Genomic DNA, 21,570 nt, shown 5'->3' on the forward strand with positions numbered 1-21,570 from the left:
TCTTCGACATCTCCGCTAGTACAATAAATGCATACTCTATTGGAACGACTTATTTTCTTATATCTACCAGTTTCTTTTGCCAAAAACCTTACTTGCAAAATCATGCCAGTGATTTGAAAGGAATTTGAAAAACATTGGTATTATGCCGAGGGTATACGAAATGATTCGGGCGAATTACAAAGTATGCCGGAAACTAATTTCAATATAAAATTTTATTAAAAAAAATTCGTTTCAAGACGAATAAAAACACCAAAATCCGTGATGGTATAGCCATAAAAGCTGTTTATACTAGTATACAATCCAGAGTTTATTACTGCACTTTCCCCCCTGTTTTTAATGTTGAAATAGACCAACAAGTTCGCTTATTGCATAAATAGTCTCGCTCGATATTTTTAGAATTTGTATACTCCCGAATAACGCTATAAATGGCGAAGTGTAATTGATCGATATTTAAATTGTTATTTATAGCTGAAATGTCACCTGGACATGGGAGTCCACGCAATGCTGTTAGATCTATTGGTAGACCAGCAGAGCTAATTTTAATCAGATTGGTGTAAACATGTGCTGTAAAAAAAATAACGAATGATGTTCTCACTAACGGGTGTGTAAGAAATGTATGTTGTTTCAAGAACCCAAATCCTGTGGTTGTTTGCAAGTATCTTTATGCCACCATGAGTAAATGTCCTTATAGACATTGGCATAGGCTGTAGCATTTGACAGGTTTTTACAAAGTCGACAACCAGGCGACTCATTTGTACCCACATAGTAATGATTCCTCCACTTGAAATACTCCACATACGCCGTGTGGTTTTTGTCCAGGTAGAGAAGATATTCAGCAAGGAGCTTGGGACTCTTGAAATCTGCTGTGTTGATGAACGAATTGGGAGGTAACAATTTACTGTAATTTCCACCTCCTCTTACCACAAGGACAATTTGTTGTGTGATGTATTGAAATACCTTTTCTGTCAAATAGTCATAACAGAGACTGTTTTCAAATGCCAAATAGAATTTATAGTCCCGAGAAAGCATCTGACCGCAGAAGGTGCCATTATTGGAAGGACATTTTTTATCTCCACAACCTCCGAAAATGTCAACTGAAATCGTCTTCTTCATCTTCTGGACGTATTTATGACGTTCGCCTGGTGTTCTGCAGTTACTGACAAACCACGCTGCCAGTTTTGTTTTATTTTTCGTTACTCCTTGAAAATCTAACTGTATAGGTTTTTCTCTTTTAAGTATACGTCCATACGGATTCCATATGTCAGAATCTGCTCTATATGTCATAGTCCAGTTGAACTTGTTTCTCCATTCCGGCCTGCTAAATTTATGGTCATGGCTGTGGTATGGAGATTCTAGAGTGAAATAAACCCACACTTGTCCTGGGACCTTTCTAGGTGGAAGGTTTTCTGGATAACCCACTGCGTTGAATATAATAGCATCAAAAGCGCTGAGATTATTGCCAGACTTCACGAGTGTGCACTTAGCAGAACATAAAGAAAATTCTCTGACTACAATCGAATGTAGACTCCATGGTGGGTTGTTTTTTAATAAGATTAATTTTCCAACTTTTGCAGAAGTATTATGTTTGCTAGTAAACGTCTCTTTAGGCGTGGTGCTCTCTCCCTCTGAATGGTTAGCAATAACCGATGATTGATTTCCTTTTCTAATGGAAAGTTCGATGGGCTTCCTTTGAAATGTGTTTTTCAGCATTTCCATGTTCAAGTTGAAACTATTTCCCATGATAAACATCCACAAGATTGAAGTGGCGAAACCAATACACAGGACACTCATAAGACATTTTGTGTAGCCAAGCTGTTTATAACACCTGCAAAATAAATAAAAGTGTTGAGAAGAGGTTATTCATGCAATGCCATTTTTTTTCAGAGATAGTAACCGTCTTCATGTGTTCTGTCTTTGGAAATGTTTTATTTATTTAACGACGCACTGAACACATTTAATTACGGTTATATGGCGTCAGACATGGTTAAGGACCACACAGATATATATAGAGGAAACCCGCTGTCGCCACTTCATGGGCTACTTTTTTCGATTAGCAGCAAGGGATCTTTTATATGCACCATCCCAGACAAGATAATACATACCACGGCCTTTGTTACACCAGTTGTGGAGCACTGGCTGGAACGAGAAATAGCTAAATTGGGCCACCGACGGGGATCGATTGTAAACCGACCGCGCATCGAGCGAGCGCTTTACCACTGGGCTACGTCCAGCCCCCCCCCCCCCCCCCCCCCCCCCCTAGCCCCCCTCCCCCCGTATTCTGTCTTTGGATCAGATATACATATAAAAACACAGTTAACCTGCTTAACGACACCACTAGAGCATATTGATTTATTAATAATCGGCTATTGGATGTCAAACATTTGGTCATTTCGACATATAGTCTTAGAGAGGAAACCCGCATTAGTAGCAAGGGGTCTTTTATATGCACTAGAAACAGGATAGCACATACCACGTCCTTTGATATATTAGTCATGGTGCACTGGCTGGAACGAGAGAAAACCCAATGGGCCACCGACGGAGATCGATCCCATACCGACCGCGCATCAAGCGTGCGCTTTTCATACTGCTCCTCTATAAATTAATGAAGATCAGATCCCATAAAACAACAACAAACAACCCTCCCCCCCTTAAGAAACCTCCCCCACCAAAAAACAACAACAACAACAAATAAAACCGAACAAAAAAAAGTAACGCAACGCAAAAAAAATAAAAATAATATTAACATTAAACTTGGATGAAATTAACATTAAAGGGACAGACCCTAGTTTCAGCCCATGAAAATGCACACTAAGTTTAGTTAAAGGGACAGACCCTAGTTTCAGCCCATGTAAATGCACACTAAGTTTAGTTAAAGGGACAGATCCTAGTTTCAGCCCATGAAAATGCACACTAAGTTTAAGTTAAAGGGACAGACCCTAGTTTCAGCCCATGTAAATGGACACTAAGTTTAGTTAAAGGGACAGACCCTAGTTTCAGCCCATGTAAATGGACACTAAGTTTAGTTAAAGGGACAGACCCTAGTTTCAGCCCATGTAAATGCACACTAAGTTTAGTTAAAGGGACAGACCCTAGTTTCAGCCCATGTAAATGCACACTAAGTTTAGTTAAAGGGACAGACCCTAGTTTTAGCCCATTTAAATGGACACTAAGTTTAGTTAAAGGGACAGACCCTAGTTTCAGCCCATGTAAATGGACACTAAGTTTAGTTAAAGGGACAGACCCTAGTTTCAGCCCATGTAAATGCACACTAAGTTTAGTTAAAGGGACAGACCCTAGTTTCAGCCCATGTAAATGCACACTAAGTTTAGTTAAAGGGACATACCCTAGTTTTAGCCCATGTAAATGGACACTAAGTTTAGTTAAAGGGACAGACCCTAGTTTCAGCCCATGTAAATGGACACTAAGTTTAGTTAAAGGGACAGACCCTAGTTTCAGCCCATGGAAATGGGCTGTTACTTCACAGACGCACGTGCGTTTAAAAAAAAAAAAAAAAGAGAAATACCGTTTGTGATATTAAAATCTCCAGGATAACCAAAAACGCTCCGAATGTACAGAAATGAATAATCCAAACACTAAAATCTAAATAAAGTATAATTTCAGTTATTAAAATATGGCTCTAATTGTCAAAACTATGCCTTAGTGTTTAAAAACTAGGGTATGTCCCTTTAATCAAATAATTCACATTCAAACTCTGACACTATTCATTAAAGGCGCAGACCCTAGTTTCAGCCCGTGAAAATGGACACTAAGTTTTGTTAATCTGAAAACCTAAAACACATTTGGATACGGTTATAACAGAGAGAAGCTAAAGTGTGTGATGTTTAAACAAGGGAAATACAGACGAAAAAAACTTGAGCTTGTCTCGATAATCATTACTTATCAGGCTAACGTGCTTTTTTTAGAATTATAAAAAAAAAAAAAAAGCATTTTGGAATGTTACAAAAACCTGGATGTCCAGAACCACTTCAAGTGTACGAAAATGTATATTTTCAAATAATAAAATGCAAGTACTTCTAATTTAAGTTATCCAAAATAGCTGATATTGATAAATACGTATGGAACAGGAAGGAAGGGAATATTTTATTTAACGACGCACTCAACACATTTTATTTACGGTTACGTGTCGTCAGACATATGGTTACGGTCCACACATATATTGAGAGAGGAAACATACCACGGCCTTTGTTACACCAGTTGTGGAGCACTGGCCGGAACAAGAAATAACTCAATACGTCCACCAACGGGGATCGATCCTAGACCAACCGCGCATCAAGCGAACGTTTATTTATTACTTTTTAAAGCAATACTCTGGCTAATTCAGTGTGGTATTTGTGTTTACAAGTAATCCCACATAAAGAGTAGGACTATGGAAATAATATTTATGAAGAAAATAAAAATATATGTTTTGCTTCAAATGTGTACCCCTTAACCTTTAATGACCTCTGGTACCCCCCACCCGACACACACACACACACACATACACACGCACATTTTTTGAGAGTTGACCTCTACTAGGATATCATGCAGCACATCATCCTACATGGAATATCTATGGTGGGCGCTTTGACTCTCTCGGGTAGAACGAAATCCTTTTCTAAGCCACTTTTGGGATTCTCTCTCCGCACTTCCGCGTACGGTTACATGCCTATTTACCTATTTTTGATAGAGTTAAGAACTTTGAACTAAGGAGATACGGAAATTTGTCTTCTGAACTTTTTTTCGCAATGTCTCAAGATCTTGAACAAACTTTTTATGTATAGCTTTATCATGTACCGTTACAGATACAGTTTGACTTTCATGGCAATTTCCCCATTTTTTACAGTTATGGCCCTTGATCTTAGGAGATAAATTTGTTGGGCCCGGTAGGGGACATGTATTGCTTTAGCAGTACCCTCAGAATGCTTGTTTAATCAGAGGGCATTCCAGTACTTTCACGCGATGAAACAGGACGTGTCTCCTTGCTCGCTGCCTTTACCCCCCCACCCCCCAAACACATACACACCTTCTCCGACCCCACCTGGGGGGTACTTATCAGTACATATGGAGTTCTACTAGAGTATCGCGTCGTGTAGACCGTGTCACGGGCAATAGTGACCTTGGTGTACCGCGACCGGGAACAAGAAAGGGATATTGTGGAAGAGGAAACGTGCTCCAGGGGCGGCACGCGGGGTGGTTGGGTGAACGGTGGCTAAACCACCGGCGGCGGCTCCTTCTGCGTCGCCGCTCCACGCCGATCCTGGACCACTGAAGCGGTTGGAATAGGACAAGATCCTACACACTATCGCGGACGTATCCAGTATGCCTCTGCGGAACTAGACCCCCGCCAAGTGTCAGGGTTCGGCGAAGCCCCCACCCCACCACAACCCACCCTCTAGACTTCCGGCGCTATTTCTCGTTCCAGCTAGTGCACCACGACTGGTATATCAAAGGCCGTGGTATGTACTACCCTGTCTGTGGGATGGTGCATATAAAAGATCCCTTGCTGCTAATCGAAAAGAGTAGCCCATGAAGTGGCGACAGCGGGTTTCCTCTCTCAATATCCGTTTGGTCCTTAACCATATGTCTGACGCCATATAACCGTAAATAAAATGTGTTGAGTGCGTCGTTAAATAAAACATTTCCTTCCTTCCTAAACCAGAAAATATATTTAATATGTAAGTAATGGTAGAAATATTTTATTAGTCGGAAACATTTTACAATGCAGCAAACTCAGGAATGTCCCTTTAAATAAGCATTCCGTCCGTCACCCAGTGACTCGGGTGTCAACCGGCCTCTGTGGTGTCGTGGTTAAGCCATCGGACATAAGGCTGGTAGGTACAGGGTTCTCAGCCCGGTACCGGCTCCCACCGATAGCGAGTTTTAACGACTCAGTTGGTAACCACTAACCACTTACAATGAACAACTAATCCACTGTCCCGGACAGACAGCCCAGCTAGCCTTACGGTTAAGGTTTCTGGTTTAGAATATCAGTGTCTGCATATTCAATGTCTTTCTGGTCGTCTTAATATTTGTAAGAAGCCCTAACTGGATTTTGTCTTCAAATAATTTCGTACGTACCAAAAAATTATATTTTTGAAAATAAAATGAAATTTAACATAGTACAAATATTAGAACGATCAGAAACACGTTCAATATACAGCCACTGATATTTTATGGAGAAAAATATATTTGATATGTAATTACAGTAGTCAAAAAGTCTCCGTTAGTCAATAACATCTTAAAAAGTGAAGCAAACTCAGGAATGTCCCTTTAACGACAACACTAGAGCACATCGGCTAATGGATGTCAAACATTTGGTAATATTGACATATAGTCTTAGAGAGGAAACCCGCTATATTTGTTTCCATTATGGTATAGGGATTAACGTGCACATTCAGAGCAAGCTGTTTTAGCGCACGCTTGTCATAGGCACAGGTGCCGGCCATTAGTAGCAAGGGATCTTTTATATGCACCATCCCACAGACAAGATAGTACATACCACAGCCTTTAATATACCAGTCGTGGTGCACTGGCTGGAACGAGAAATGGTCCAATGGGCCCACCGACAGGGATCGATCCCAGACAGACCACGCATGAAGCGAGCTCTTTACCACTGAGCCACGTCCCGCCCCTACTGTTGACAAGCTCCAAGTTATCCTTCATATAAATTGTATTGCAGGCAGGACAGCACATACCACTTATCTCATCTACCAGGCGAAAGTTCAGGGGCGAGTTTCGGTGTTTTTCAATATTTTCTGGGAGAGCATGAGTTGACTCCCCCCCCCCCACACACACACACCTACCCACGCCACAGACTAGACCCATACCACACACTCCTCCCGACACCCACCCCCTCTGCTAAAATTCTTGCACACGCGCCTGCTTAGCATCTACCTCTGTTTCTGTCTGCCTATGGGTAGAGATTTAGCTCAGTTGGTTTAATGCTTACTTCAGGTGCTAGCGTCGCAGGATCGAACCACCTCGGTGGATCCATTCAACTGATTGGGTTTTTTCTCTCGTTCCAACCAGTGCACCACAACTGATGACTAAGTGTCAGAATTACCAAATGTTTGACATCCAATAGCTGATGATTAATTAATCAATGTTCTAGTGGTGTCGTTAAACACCCCTCCCCCCCCCCCCCCCCCCCCGCCCAAAAAAAAAACACAACAAAAAACTATCTACCAGTATCTGTTCATTCGTCGGTTCATCCGTCCGTCCGTCCGTCCACCTATCCCTCTACCTATCTTGTGGGAGGGAAGTCTATTCTACGACCCGTTTGTCCTTAAGGACGTTTTAACTAAAGGTTACCCACTCCAACCTGATGGGTTGGATAGCAGACGATCAGGTCCATTATATCCTACACAAACACACCTCCCAGAGCACACGCGCGCACACACACGCACACACCTCCCAGCGTACACGCGCGCACGCGCACGCACACACACACACACCTCCCAGCACACACACACGCACACGCACACAACACACACACACGCACACGTACACAACACACACACACACTCCTTTCCTCCAATTGGCATAGCTAGGATTTGATATTGGGGTGACTGAAGCAGAATTCATGTAGGCCTATCATATACTTGAGGCAAGTGAATGGTCTTCTTTTCTTTCTTTTTTATGGAAAAAACAACATTTGGGACTATTTTAATGACAATTTAGTGGAAATATTTATAGGGTAAATGCTAATAAAGGTATTAAAACCCAAAATAAGGCTTAAATTTAAAACCATTTCACTGTGCCAATTTTTTAGGTCTTTTGTCAATTTTTTTAAACGGAGTTATTTCCCCTTAATGGAAAATTTCCATTTTAGGTGGGTTGGGGCAATTAAAAAGAAAAAAAATGTTGTTGTTAAAAATAGTTCTTTAAAATGTATTCCATCAGTACAGCAAAACATCGTTATCATTCTTGTCATATTTAGAAAGTGTCCGGGGTCCCTAGTCACAGGTAAGTAAAATTAAAATTTAGAACAAAATTAGAGTTTCTCGGAGAAATTTCAACAAAAATTCTGGATGGAATTGAAAAGTTTCCAACACATTTCTCTCATGGGTTTTATATAATATCCGAAAAGCTCGATTTGTGTTTATCGTAGATGGCGCGCGATTCTCATGAGGTAATATAATTCAGTTACACTTACCTATAGTCCATTTGCCTGAAAAGAGAACCGATAAATTGCAATTTAATCGGATGTTATTTACACAACTGCCGCGCATATATGAGACAATTATACTCCGGTAGCTTCTTGAATTAAAATGACGTCAGTATTACAAAGACGTCATTTTGCATCTCCTTATAATAACAATAGACTGGTAGTCCAGTCTTTCTACACTTTGGGGTTAAACTAATTGCAATAAAGGCGATTAAAGCTGTAACACATATAGTTCACGTCCCCGAATACCGTACTAAAAGTATAGAAAATCCTAATTAGTGAAACACTCTTAAAATGTAATTAATTAAAATGGCAAACGTCGTACATTTGACTCGAAACAATATCTATCTGTTGTACTACCGTAGTGAAGTGACGTCATCAACAGTGCATGGAAGTGCGTAATTACGTCAGTTCTACGGGGAAACCAAAATTAATGGTATAGAGGGAAATGTTTTATCTGTTAGAACACACTTGATTATTTACACAAGTAAGTTGGTAAAACCTTTTAAAAAGAAAATGCATATTTTTGGGGAAAATAAAGTAATACTAACTGGGTGCTGCTCTAGTATGTTTTTTTTTTTCTTCAAAACTATGGAAACGTTTTCGGGCATGTCCTCTTTCAGACACAGTTATATATTTATTGTTAATTTATATTGCATCGATCTTCATTTGATTAAATATCGCATTTATACACTTATAGTTGTGTCACACAATTATATTTTGGTACGATGTATTATTATTTGTTTAAATACTAGTATTTATTTTTACAATATCATGTATTTATTCTTCTATTGATTATTATTATTATTTTTTTTGGTTTTTTTTGTTTGTTGTATATTGTGTAATAAAGTATTAGCTTGCTCAAAACTTTAGTAATATAAGTGATTTATCGCGTTATTTATTTATTTATATGTTTAGGTTTTCAACTGATATGGATCTATCTGTACTATGTAAGAAGCCATACAACGATGGACATATACCAGTGAAATTGTGAGGTAAGGGTAGTCAGTGTATCAACAATGCCAGCCTGTCCCGTCGTGATGACATTCAAACTGTAGAAGGGCAAATTGTGCATCAAGAATGTAGGTGGGCGGGACGTAGCCCTGTGGTAAAGCACTCGCTCGATGCGCGGTCGGTCTGGGATCGATCCCCGTTGGTGGGCACATTGAGCTATTTCTCGTTCCAACCATTGCACCACGACTGGTATATCAAAGGCCGTGGTATGTACTACCCTGTCTGGGGGATGGTGCATATAAAAGATCCCTTGCTGCTAATCGAAAAGAGTAGCCCATGAAGTGGCGACAGCGGGTTTTCTCTCTCAATATCTTTGTGGTTCTTAACCATCTGTCTGACGCCATATAACCGTAAATAAATATACAGAACTTCCTATTTATTGCACAAGTTTATTTTGCGCAAGAATATATACCAGGAGACCGCGTAGCGGTCGAGTGGTATGTTCTTTCGCAAAATAAACGAGTGCAATAAACAGGAAGCGAAAACAACGTATGTGACGTTCTGTATTTATTACATACCTTCTGTTATGTTTTACAAAAACGGTTTTTAATTTAGCGTCATAACAACACTTTGTTAAATCTATGATCAAAACTCTTTTCATGGATTCATTTAACGTTAAGAATCCAATCTGATTAAAATTAGCTCTACTGTAGATCTAACAGCATTGCGTGGACTCCCGTGTCCAGGTGGCATTCCGTCTATAAATGACAATTTAAATATCGACTAATTACACTTCGCCTTTTATAGCGTTATTCGGGAGCATACAAATTCTAAAAATATCGGGCGAACTATTTATGCAATAGGCGAACTTGTTGGTCAACTCAACATTGAAAAACCGGGGGGGGGGGGGGGGGGGGGGGGGGGGGGGGGGGGGGGGGGGGGGGGGGGGGGGGGGGGAGGTGCAGTAATAAACTTTGGATTGTATACTAGTATAAACAGATTTTATGGCTATACCATCACGTTTTTTTTTGTTTTTTTTTGTCTTGAAACGAATTTTATATAAAATTTTATATTGCAATTAGTTTCCGGCATACTTCGTAATTCACCCGAATTATTTCGTATATCCTCGGCATAATCCCGAATGTTTTCAAAATTCTTTTCAAATCACTGGCATGATTTTGCAAGTAAGGTTTTGATTGGTCGAATGAAAGGTCAACTGGACATGAGCTCCAACAGGCTGCTGTTAGATCCACTTGTAATAGTGGAGCTAATTTTAATTAGATTGGTTAAGAATCATACTCTGCGGCAGCCTTGTGTAATGTTTCAAATACGATATGACGTCATTTGTAAATCTAATATGACGTAAGTAAATAAAAGGCACTAACTGCAGTAAAAAGAAAAAGGGGATTCCCCATTTAAAAGTACCGGTCCAGATTGCACATAATATGTGAATAGGTATGTAATAAAATATGTTGAGTCACATCCACACAAATACACACATACATACACAAATATACACAAACACATAGACACATGCATTAAAATGCACAACACACATACATACATAAAAAATACACACACGTGCGCGCACACACAAAACGCACATAGACGCAAACACGTGGAACTTTCGGTACACATTTATCAAAGGAGACTTTAGCTGGGAGAGGGGTCGGTGTGGCGGTGGGTGGGTGTCTATTTTTTATTTATTATTATTTTTTATTTTATTATTATTATTATTATTATTATTTGCAGTTTTGTTAGCAAATAAAATGCAGGTGAAAGTTTCTATTTAACAAACCTAACGTATAAAACGTCATTCATTTGTTTTGGGGTTTTTTGTTGTTGTTTTTTTGTGGGGTTTTGTTAGTAACTAAAATGCAGGTGAAAGTTCCTAGTTAACAACCCTAACGTATAAAATATCGCGTCATTTCTCACTACAACCGCTTCGATCTAAATTATAAACGTTAATTACAAAATAATAATATTTTAAAATATATTCACACGTGAAATTGAAACATCTACAAGTTACAGTCATAGTATTCCGGATTTTAAAAATAGTCCACAGTTAATCTTAGACACGTCTATCTGTCCGTGTTGGACTTTCCCAGTTTCTCGAGAATAGATATTGATTTGAATACGTGACTGGGCTGATGCATTGTTCTTTAACTTAATAATATAGAAAACTTATAATATTACACTTTACATGTATTGATATGAATACGTGACTGGGCTGGTGCAATGTTCTTTAACTTAACAATATAAAAAACGTAGATTACACTTTATGGTTTTCGCACAGTAAAAGTAAACATATTTTTAGTTTGATATATAGCTGTCCTTTATAATGTCATCTTGCTAAGGTGTTTGTGTGTTTGTTGGGGGTCGTGTCTCAATCGGCAGATTTAAGTTTTAAAGATGAAGTAAATAACAATCTGATGACATGAAGTAAATATCAATCTGATGACAGGAAAGGTGTGTGTGTGGGGGGGGGGGGGGGAGGGGGCGGGGAGGAGGGACCGCCTGTACTGGCAGGAGCAACAGCCCGAACAAATCGGTAGCAGGCGGGTGGGGGTGGTGGTGGTGCTATGGAATTTGAATGGAGCAGTTAAATGCCAAAGAGAAAAGGGTGCGCAATTTTAATTGAGGGAATTTGGCGCAATTTTGAACGGTCGGTCGAAAGGTAAATGGCCGAGCTAATGTAGGTTTTGATATTAGTGAATCGAGAGTAGCTCGTTAATTCAGGGACAGTCAGTTGAGTGTATTGTGAAAAATTGACGTACAGCCGACTTAAGAGAAACATATTTGTATGTCTGTGAAATATAGTGTGTTTGTGTGTATGTGTGTGTGTGTGTGTGTGTGTGTGTGTGGTGTGGTATGGCGTGGCGTGGCGTGGCGTGGCGTGGCGTGGCGTGTGTGTGTGTGTTTGTGTGTGTGTGTGTGTGTGTGTGTGTGATAGTGTATTAATGTGTGTGTGTATGATGTGTGTGCGCGCGCGCGTGTGTGTGGGTGTGTGTGGGTGTGTGTATGTGTGTGTGCGTGTGTGTGTGTGTGTGAATTTGTGGGGGGTGTATGTGTGTGAATGTATTTGTATGTGTGCGTGTGCGTGTGCGTGCGTGTGTGAATTTGCAGGGCCGTACCCTGATCAAAATCCTAGGGAGTGGGGCACTACTTTTTATAAACAAATGAAACACTATACAAATTAAACTTTCAGATGTGTATGCTATTTTCTGGAGCTCTCGCTCGGGCAATACAAAATCCTGACACTCGTTTCGTAAAATCAGTACGACACACAAGCTCGTATAATAATCTCTATATGAAATCAGTAGACGTCAGAAAAGACTTGTATCCATAGCCTGAGGAAATTTCATCACTGGAACAAAATCTTGCCTCTATACCCGAATCTCTTCATGTGTTGCTTAAAACTTTATGTGTTGACACTGATGCTAAACCAAAGATTGCCTCGATAGGACGAGCAAGCAAAGGGCTGCAACTCTAATCGTGTGTATTGCTTTTAATAAAATAATGACCCCATTTGCATTCCCAGTCTGGAGCTTGACGCGTTAAGACGTGTTTGTTTCGCTTGTGCACACTGTACGTGCTTTCGCGGCTCGACTTTGGGATCCTTCACTTCGTTGTTTTTGTCAGCGAAGTGAAGTTTTCTACTGGGATGTATGCGGCCATTGGAACTGATTGAACGCTGGAACGCTTCTCGTTTCGACAGTCTGCACCACCAGGTTGGATTCTTTTTTAGCGAGATTCCTTGCCTCCACGTCATTTCTCCGTCTAACTATGTTGACTTGTTTTTTTCGTGACTCGTATGACGGCCATTCTACAGAACGCCACGGTTGTTCGCGTTTAGTCTACATGTCCGAGCCTGTCCTAGCAGCAATGGACGATTGACCGCCCCACTCTACGAAGAAATAGGAAGCGGGGTCGGCCCCAACTACTCTTTTCTAGATTTTACTTTGTTTTATTGTGATACCATCTCGTACCCTCCGGAGTCGGACCCGTCCGCACCATTATACCAACCCATGACGACTGGACTATACCCTAGTCTGATTCTCTCTCTCGTTCAGACGGATCCGGCTTCTCAAGATCTGTATTTCAGCACAGTAATACACCTTCAACGTCTATTGACTGTCAATCTAGGGGTTTTCTTGACGGGATGCAACCCATCTCATCCCTGCAAGCTGTGCACCCTACCGGTCTTAACGAGGCCACCCACGTGGACATATAGATCGGACTTTAAACTTTTAGACCTTCGTTCAAAAGTTTATGTCGAAATTACTGCACTACATTTATTCATATTAGAATTAGTGCTAAACACCTATACAGGGTTGCAAACTGATTACTACGCATTTATACATGGATTACAACTAATATCTAGGGTAGAATGATGAAAGTACATGGTAAAAAGATATCAGCTTAATACATTTTACCCAAATAATTTGATCATTTTTGCCAGAATTTGAGGTTTTGTTCCTGCACACACACACACACACACACACACACACACACACACACACACACACATATATATACACACACCCATCTCGTACGCTTATGCGATTAGTTTGCACCCCTATGCAGCTGTTTGGCAGTAGGGCTAATGCTAATAAGAAGAAATAGTGTTACCTAGATTCTGGTATTTTCGTTTTAATTTGGACAAAAAACAGCCTGTCCCTCTACAAAAATGAGAGCCCGTACTAGTACGCCTATGAGGGCACCAAGACCACTTTTCGTAACATTTTCTAAACTGTATGCCTATAATAGCAAGGCTGGCCAAAAGTACTCATCCGCTCGCCCCAGTAAAAATTTGCTCGGACGAATGAAATTTGAAATTCAGTCCTCCGGCGGGCAACCGAAATTTCATAATACAAACTGCCTCTTTATTCCTTCTGTACACTAGCGTAGTCTGCAGCAAGCGTCGTCCATTTCAAAGTTTGGACTTCAATTGTGCAGGGGCGTAGGCTAGGGGGTTGGGGGGGGGGGGGGGTTCGGACGCTGAAGCAAATGGTCCGCTTTCAGAATTAAAACATACAGGTTTATACATATGGAGTTTCTGATAGTGCGAAAACAAAATAGAAAAAGGTCCACTTGGTTTATATTCGACCCCCGCCCCCCCCCCCCCCCCCCGGTCCAGATCACGTTACGCTCCTATTGTGTGTGTGTGTGTGTGTGTGTGTGTATAATAAAATCACACTTCCCTATAACAAAATCACACTTCCCTATAATAAAATGACACTTCCCTATAACAAAATCACACTTCCCTATAATAAAATCACACGTCCCTTCCATGTAATAAACTCGCACTTACCTCGCCATGTCAGCGCGAGTTCTTCGATCACAGGTGTAGTAGCTTCATTCGTCAGGTAAACGAGTCTGGGTTGCGTTCAGCCAGACCGAGCGGGTACCAATCAGATAGTTCTCGAACGTTAGCGAAACGTTTGCTGACTCAACCGTTTGGTCATCATAACTAATTTAGTGTTCGTTTGAATGCACGTATCACTGACGTGTTGGGTATGTGTGTGTGTGTGTCTGTCTTCATATAACAGTTCGTTTGAATGCACGTATCACTGACATGTTGCAGGGGCGTAGCCTTATCTGGACCTGGGGGGGGGGGGGGGGGTCAAATATGAACCAAGTGGACTCTTTTTCTATTTTGTTTTGCACCACCAAAAACTCCATATGCATAAACTTGTATGTTTTTTGTTTTTGTTTTTTTTGAAAGCGGACCATTTGCTTCAGCGGGGAGGGGGGAGGGGGTCGCCCCTGTGTTGGGTATGTGTATGTGTGCCTGACTTTACAACAATGTGCGTGAGATGTTTTTGTTGTTGTCTTGTTTTGAGTGTTATATATGTATGAAAGGGATAACAGTATATGAAGGTCAGACAAATCAATGCCGGAAATGGAAACACACTCGAACTGCTGATGTGAAGACTAAATAAACTTATGGTAATTGGTGGTTACACATTTTGTTTGTGGGGTCGATGACGTTGAAGTCAAAAGGGCTCCAAAATAAACGGAAATGTTTTATTTATTTAACGACGCACTCAACACATTTTATTTAAGGTTATATGGCGTCAGACATATGGTTAAGGAACACACAGATATTGAGGGAGAAAACTCGCTGTCGCCACTTCATAGGCTACTCTTTTCGATTAGCAGGAAGGGATCTTTTATATGCACCATCTCATAGACGGGATAGCACATACCACGGCCTTTGGTCTACCAGTCGTGGTGCACTCGCTGGAGTGCGTCGTTAAATAAAACATTTCTTTCTATCCAGTTCAAAGTTCACCGGTGTTAAATCATTATATGTTTCAATATTCTGCACAGCGATCTCCCGAGACAAACTTAAGGAAAAACTCTATTCCTCAACCAAATGTGCATTAAATTTTGTTACTAAACAGGTGATCAGAGATGCAACTATATAACTATCTTCAATGAGTCTTGACAATGTGTTAAGACTGAAAGTAAATCACGACAAAAGTATACTGAGACATACTGAGACAAATGTGAAATTCTGGAGTTGCCATTGACAACATATATGTGAGATGTGGGGATAGGATGTGTAGACTGGAAGTAGGGCATAAAGTGTGCTCCATTACTTGTTTCGCTATGCATAAGAATAAGATTTTCTAACTAATCTGGCTAAATTCAAACAAAAGAGTTTCGCGAAAAGGTTTATTTCACCTTTCGATATATTGATGATATTGTATCATTCAATAATAATATGATCACAGCTAAAAAGGTGATGGGAAACGGCAGGTGTGTGGCACGGATAGCCACAAGAGACAAGCACATGTGGCGGTTGGAGAGAAAAGGACTGGGATGTGGATGTGGGCAGCAAAAGAAGTTGAAAGATAGGAGGAGTTGCCAGATCGGGAAGAAATGAGATGGAAGTCAGAGGAGAGAAAGGAAAGAGGCAGTGTAATAAAAAAGATCACAGATTACCTTTTGCTGATTTACCCACCAGAGTTAGAAATAAAGGAAACTACAAAAAGTACAATCTAATAAAAATTAGCTCCACTACTTAATTACTATTACCTGTGGATTTAACAGCACCCCGTTGGAGCTCATGTTCTGACCTCTCATTCGACCAATCAAAACCTTACTTGCAAAATCATGCCAGTGATTTGAAAAGAATTTGAAAACATTCGGAATTATGCCGAGGGTATACGAAGTGATTCAGGTGAATTATGAAATATGCCGGATTCAAGATGAAAAAACCCCGTGATAGTATAACCATCAAATCTATTTATACTAGTGTACAATCAAGAGTTTATTATTGCATATTTATTTGTCGCGTCGCACGCGTGCGGTTAGGATGCGGCAATGGAAATCAATAATTTCTAAAAATAATAGCTCGCGGCCGGTTTGAATACGGCTTTAAGCTGTATCAAGCTGTATTCTAACCGGCCGCGAGCGACGCGAGCGATTATTTTAGAAATCATTGATTACCTTTGCCGCATCCTAATTGCGTGTAGTGCCCACAAATGTAACGACCACAGATGTCGCAACGACCACAAATGTCGCAATGTAACACCCACAAATGTTACATGGACATCTTTATTTAACAACCACTCCTCTATAGCGGGCGTTTCACACACTACTTTATTCATCTATTTTAATTGTATATAACGACCACCTGCTAATAGAGTTGACTTTTTGTAAGTTCCTTTGTAAAGCAGCAATACAGAGATTTTACAGGAGAATGCCTAGAAAGTAAAAAATGTGTGCATAATCCATTTGTTGAGGAAGTGTCCACTCATGGTGCGGTGAGTCGTCAGATCGATCTCACCTAGTGGACCCATTGAGCTATTTCTCGTTACAGCCAATCACCACAACTGATGTAATAAAGGCCGTAGTATGTGTTATCCTGCCCGTGGTATGGTGCTAATCGGAAAGAATATCACATGTGCTTATGTCCCCTCTCTCTCTCTCTCTCTCTCTCTCTCTCTCTCTCTCTCTCTCTCTCTCTCTCTCTCTCTCTCTCTTCTCTCTCTCTCTCTCTCTCTCTCTCTCTCTCTCTCTCGGTCAATCAAATACTGAATGTATACAATTTCCTACGAACTGTGATGTCATAATAGTAGGACGAGTTCAACGCAAGAGCGTCCGAATGCGGTTCGAGTAATGTACGGTCCATCCTCCTCGTTGGACTAATTTAGTTAGGAGCGGGACGCAGATCTCACGGTACGGTGAGACGTCGGATCGATCCCACCTGGTGGAACCTTTGAACCATTTCTCGTTCCAGCCAGTGCTCCACAACTGGCGTAAAAAGGCCGTGGTTTATGCTATCATGTCTGTAGGATGGTGGGTATAAAATATCCTTTGCTGCTAATCGTGAAGAGTAGCCTATGTGGCGGTAGCGGGTTTCCTTTCTATCATAATGATCATTAAACACATGCCTGACGTCATATAACCATAAATAAAATGTGTTGAGTGCGTCGTTAAATAAAAATTTTTTCTCTTTCTCTCATTTAGTTATGTCGTGTTCCAACCAGTGATCAATAAATGGTACATCAAAGGACCGTGCTAAATGATATATATATATATATATATATATGTATATAAAACATATTCATCTTTCTTTCGCAAACTTAATTCTTCTTAACAAAATTACAATCAACATATTAATTGCAATGAAGAAGCAATGATTGGTCTTTGTATGACAACTGTTAACAAAATGCAATATTAATAAGACTGTCGTTCATGTTCAGCAATAAGATGTCCCATTCATAAATATTCTTTAAATAATCAAATTATATATATAAAAAAATAATAATAATAATAAAATCCACACACCGGTCTTAAGTCTTTTACCAATTTCTCGGATCCGCTGAAGTTGCACCGTAGCCGCTGTCATATTTTTTTTACTGAAACTATATTTGTATTAAGTGAACCGGATGATGTTTTAAATTTCACTTCGTACATATGTGTGTCTAGATTTCGTTTAACAACATGAGCTTTCAAAATTCTTTGTTTTCGTTGTATTTTATACCTAGGATGTTTATATTTTATGAGAACAGCGTCACCCACTTCATAAATAAAGGTACGCATTCCTCGCATACGAGATTTAAAATTTTGTTCATTGCATTCGAGGGTGGCCCTATAGGCCTTAGCTCTGTATTCTTTTAAATGATGTAACCATTTATTTACAGTACATACATTACTTTTGCTTGGATCTTGTATTCGTTTCCGTCCGGAAAAAAATTGAAATGGTGTTTTCCATTTGAGACATTTACGTGGCGTTTCGTTTAATATCATTTCATACTGTGACAACTGTTTTGCCCAGTTAACCCCTAAACCTCTCCCCATCGACATCAGATCGAACGCAATTTTATTGCGACGTGTTCTATGGCATCTTTCTACCTTTCCTTGTGCCTGCGGATGGTATGGTCTGCTTGCTATATCTTTTATTCCTATGTTCCTTAGAAATCGTTTTACTGCCTCTCGGAATTTACCACCTTTGTCATGTTGCACAATTACTGGCAGTCCGAACCACTGACATATATTTTGCAGTTCATGTTTCACACAAGCACTTCTTTTGTCAGATAATGGTCGAAGCCATGTATATCTCGTAAAAATGTCCATTACTGTTAGTATATACTTATATATTTTGCCCTTGTGCCGCACACTGTTTTTAGTCATGTCTAGTAAATCGATTTGTAGATGACCATACACACGTTTACATGTCACTGAACGAAGGGGTGCTGCGTTCGAAAAGCGAACTTTTAACATACATTTCTAAGTTTATGATGTAAACTTCTGATCCCACTTCCTTTGCTTTGAGTAAATTCAGAATTTATGATTGATGAGATTTCCGACTGCTTTGCAACTGGTTTACATTTAAACAATAATATAAAACGATTTTCTTCCACGTAATAACTGTAATAGTCTTTATAGCGGTAGTATTGTCTTAAAGCATTCGCCTGTTTGTTTGTTCTTTCTTTAACGGGGATATTAAAGTCTCCCCTCGAAATCTGAACAAGAGTGTCATATATATCGTCGTCCATTGCAGAAACACCTCTTTTCCCTGCACTGTCCACTACTTCGAATGTTAATATTAGCAACGAAAGAATTATAAGTGTATTGATACTCATCATTAATGGTATTTTCAAATGTATCGACATTGAAATTCCTATCAAAACTGCTAACTTCCTTTCGCACAATTAATCTGGCCAATGCCCAACAGTTATTGTTACTCTGCTGGTTATATCTATTTCCCCCACTGGAGGTATAGAACGTATTAGGCATTTCGAGAAAAACACCTATATCATACTTGTGACGGTACATGCTCTTAAATTTGTTTTCGCCTGTGACGATTTTACTTGTGTTAGAGGGCCGTGTGCAGTTTAATTGCACTTAAGCCCAGATGGGCAACTTGTTACGTAATACTTCTGCGCGACGGTCTTCGATCGGTACGCCTAATACACACCCAGCTAGGTGCGGAGGCCATGTGGCTAGTAGTTACGTAATATCTCCGGTAGTGCTGTTTATGGCCAGGAGATTGCTCGCGGTTGGCGACAGCCAGACTGACGATCAGAGAGAAATATACCGACTCTAGTAGAGTTGGAATATGAGATGATACGTGAGGTACTGCCTTGTACCCCCAGGCAAAATCCTGATTTTTAATAAATAGCTAGTGTTTTAGAGATATCGAGGAGAACGAATAGGAAGGCTCCGAGGGAACGTTAGTCCGTTTGGACTTTGGTAAATATATTATTTCTGCTCTGTGTATAACCTTGATGTGATTGATGTGACTTTAAATATTTTGATACTGTATTATACCAATATTCTTTAGACAGTGTCTTCGGTCATCTGACGAAGTAAATCGTAGACTTTTTTTTTGTAACATTATATGAGTATTTGGTAACATAAAGCTTAGCCAGTCATCCTAGCGGAGCTAGGTACACTGTAGGTTATTGTCTTTATTGTGATAGGTACCAATATTAATTCTGTGTCACAAGGTTACTGAATGAGTAGTTAGGGTTAATTAAAAATTAACCAGTTAGGAATGGTGTTGTAATTCCTTTATTAATTAACTTCTCCTGGAAGCGTTTCTCAATTATTACACGTGTGGGTGTGGTGTAACGGTGAAGTGATTCGCATATTGTGTAACTAGACACCTAGAGATTAACTAATTAAGTGATCAGTTCTGGGTTGTTATTATTGTTGTTATTAATAACTACTACGGCTGTACAATTGTCAGCGTAGATTAATACAGATTCCAAAGTGTATTGTGTTTTTGTTGTGTATTCTAGAGAACTACGTGCTATAATAATATATACTTTATATAAGATCGTATCTCTGATCATACCTAGAGACGAGCCATACTAGGGTTTAACACCCTGTTATAGAGAGATCTAATAGATATACAGTTAGGAGAGATATTTTGATAATCGTGTTTTATTCAGTTACGGGTATTATAGAATCCCCGTGACAGGAGTAGAAAATTGGGGTGCTCGTCCCGGATCTGAAACGGGACATGCATATTTAAAAAAGTATTGTTTGTAAATGGGGGCTTTATAAATTAATTTTACAAATTAACCAGAAGTAGCACGTTGTTCACTAGAAAATTAATTAATAATAAGTGCGTCATATCTAAACATGGATAAGAATTTGCTGGATAGGCCTACGCTCAGTGTAGTGGAGATTAAGCGAGCACGTAAGGCCGAGTTAGTTGAAATCGAGGGTGAGCGAGAAATTGATTTAACATCAGCTAAAACCTTAGGAGATATAAGGACAATTATTATCCAGGAAGGTTTTGGTGATAGTCCTGTTATGGAAGACAGTGAGATTGTTCCAGAGATAGAAATAAATGAGTTAAGTGTGGAACAACAATTAGCTTTTAAAAAGCTTGAGTACGAAAGAGAAGAACGTGCATTAGATAGAGAGAGAGATAGAGAAGATAGAGAGAGAGATAGAGAAGATAGAGAGAGAGATAGAGAGAGAGAGAGAAAGAGAAGATAGAGGTAGAGAAAAAAAAGATAGGGATAGAGAAGATAGAGAGAGGGATAGAGAGAGAGAGAGAGAAAGAGAAGAGAGAAATAGAGAAGATAGACATAGCGATAGAGAAAGAGAAGAGAGGGATAGAGAGAGAGAGAGAGAGAGAGAAAGAGAAGAGAGGGATAGAGAATTCCAGTTAGAAAAATTAAAAGTGGAACATGAGTTAAAGTTGAATACTGAAGAAGTTAGACGTGAGGCAGGAAATGGTTTTAACATGTCGGAGGCTTATAGATCAGTGCCTGTATTTGACGATCAGGAGGTAGACATGTTCTTCCAACTTTTTGAACGGGCCGCTAAGCAGCTAAATTGGCCGCAGTCTAAGTGGACATTGTTAGCCGTGTCTAAGTTTAAGGGGAAGGCTAGTATAGCTTATAATTTAATGAGTGATGAGCGAGCAAGTCAGTACGACCTAGTTAAGGCTGCAGTGTTGAGGGCTTATG

General features: G+C 39.9%; 1 protein-coding gene and 1 long non-coding RNA gene across 2 annotated transcripts in view; one reads left to right on the plus strand and one right to left on the minus strand.

The window, feature by feature from the left end:
- Nucleotides 1-556: 556 nt before the first annotated feature.
- On the minus strand, nt 557-8,280 carry LOC121381084 (alpha-(1,3)-fucosyltransferase C-like). Its single transcript, XM_041510187.1, has 2 exons — nt 8,156-8,280; nt 557-1,825 (listed from the first exon to the last, which is right to left on the minus strand). Exons 1-2 carry the CDS (start codon nt 8,164-8,166, stop codon nt 625-627), a joined length of 1,212 nt encoding a protein of 403 aa, XP_041366121.1. The 5' UTR covers nt 8,167-8,280; the 3' UTR covers nt 557-624.
- LOC121381092 overlaps nt 7,848-21,570 on the plus strand; it is a 51,709-nt gene continuing 37,986 nt past the window's right edge. The window contains exons 1-2 of the long non-coding RNA XR_005959046.1: nt 7,848-7,965; nt 9,086-9,162. This is a non-coding gene — a long non-coding RNA (uncharacterized LOC121381092). The remainder of the gene's footprint in view (nt 7,966-9,085; nt 9,163-21,570) is intronic.

This window comes from Gigantopelta aegis, chromosome 2, assembly GCF_016097555.1.
Source record: "Gigantopelta aegis isolate Gae_Host chromosome 2, Gae_host_genome, whole genome shotgun sequence".
Lineage (NCBI taxonomy): Eukaryota > Metazoa > Mollusca > Gastropoda > Neomphalida > Peltospiridae > Gigantopelta > Gigantopelta aegis.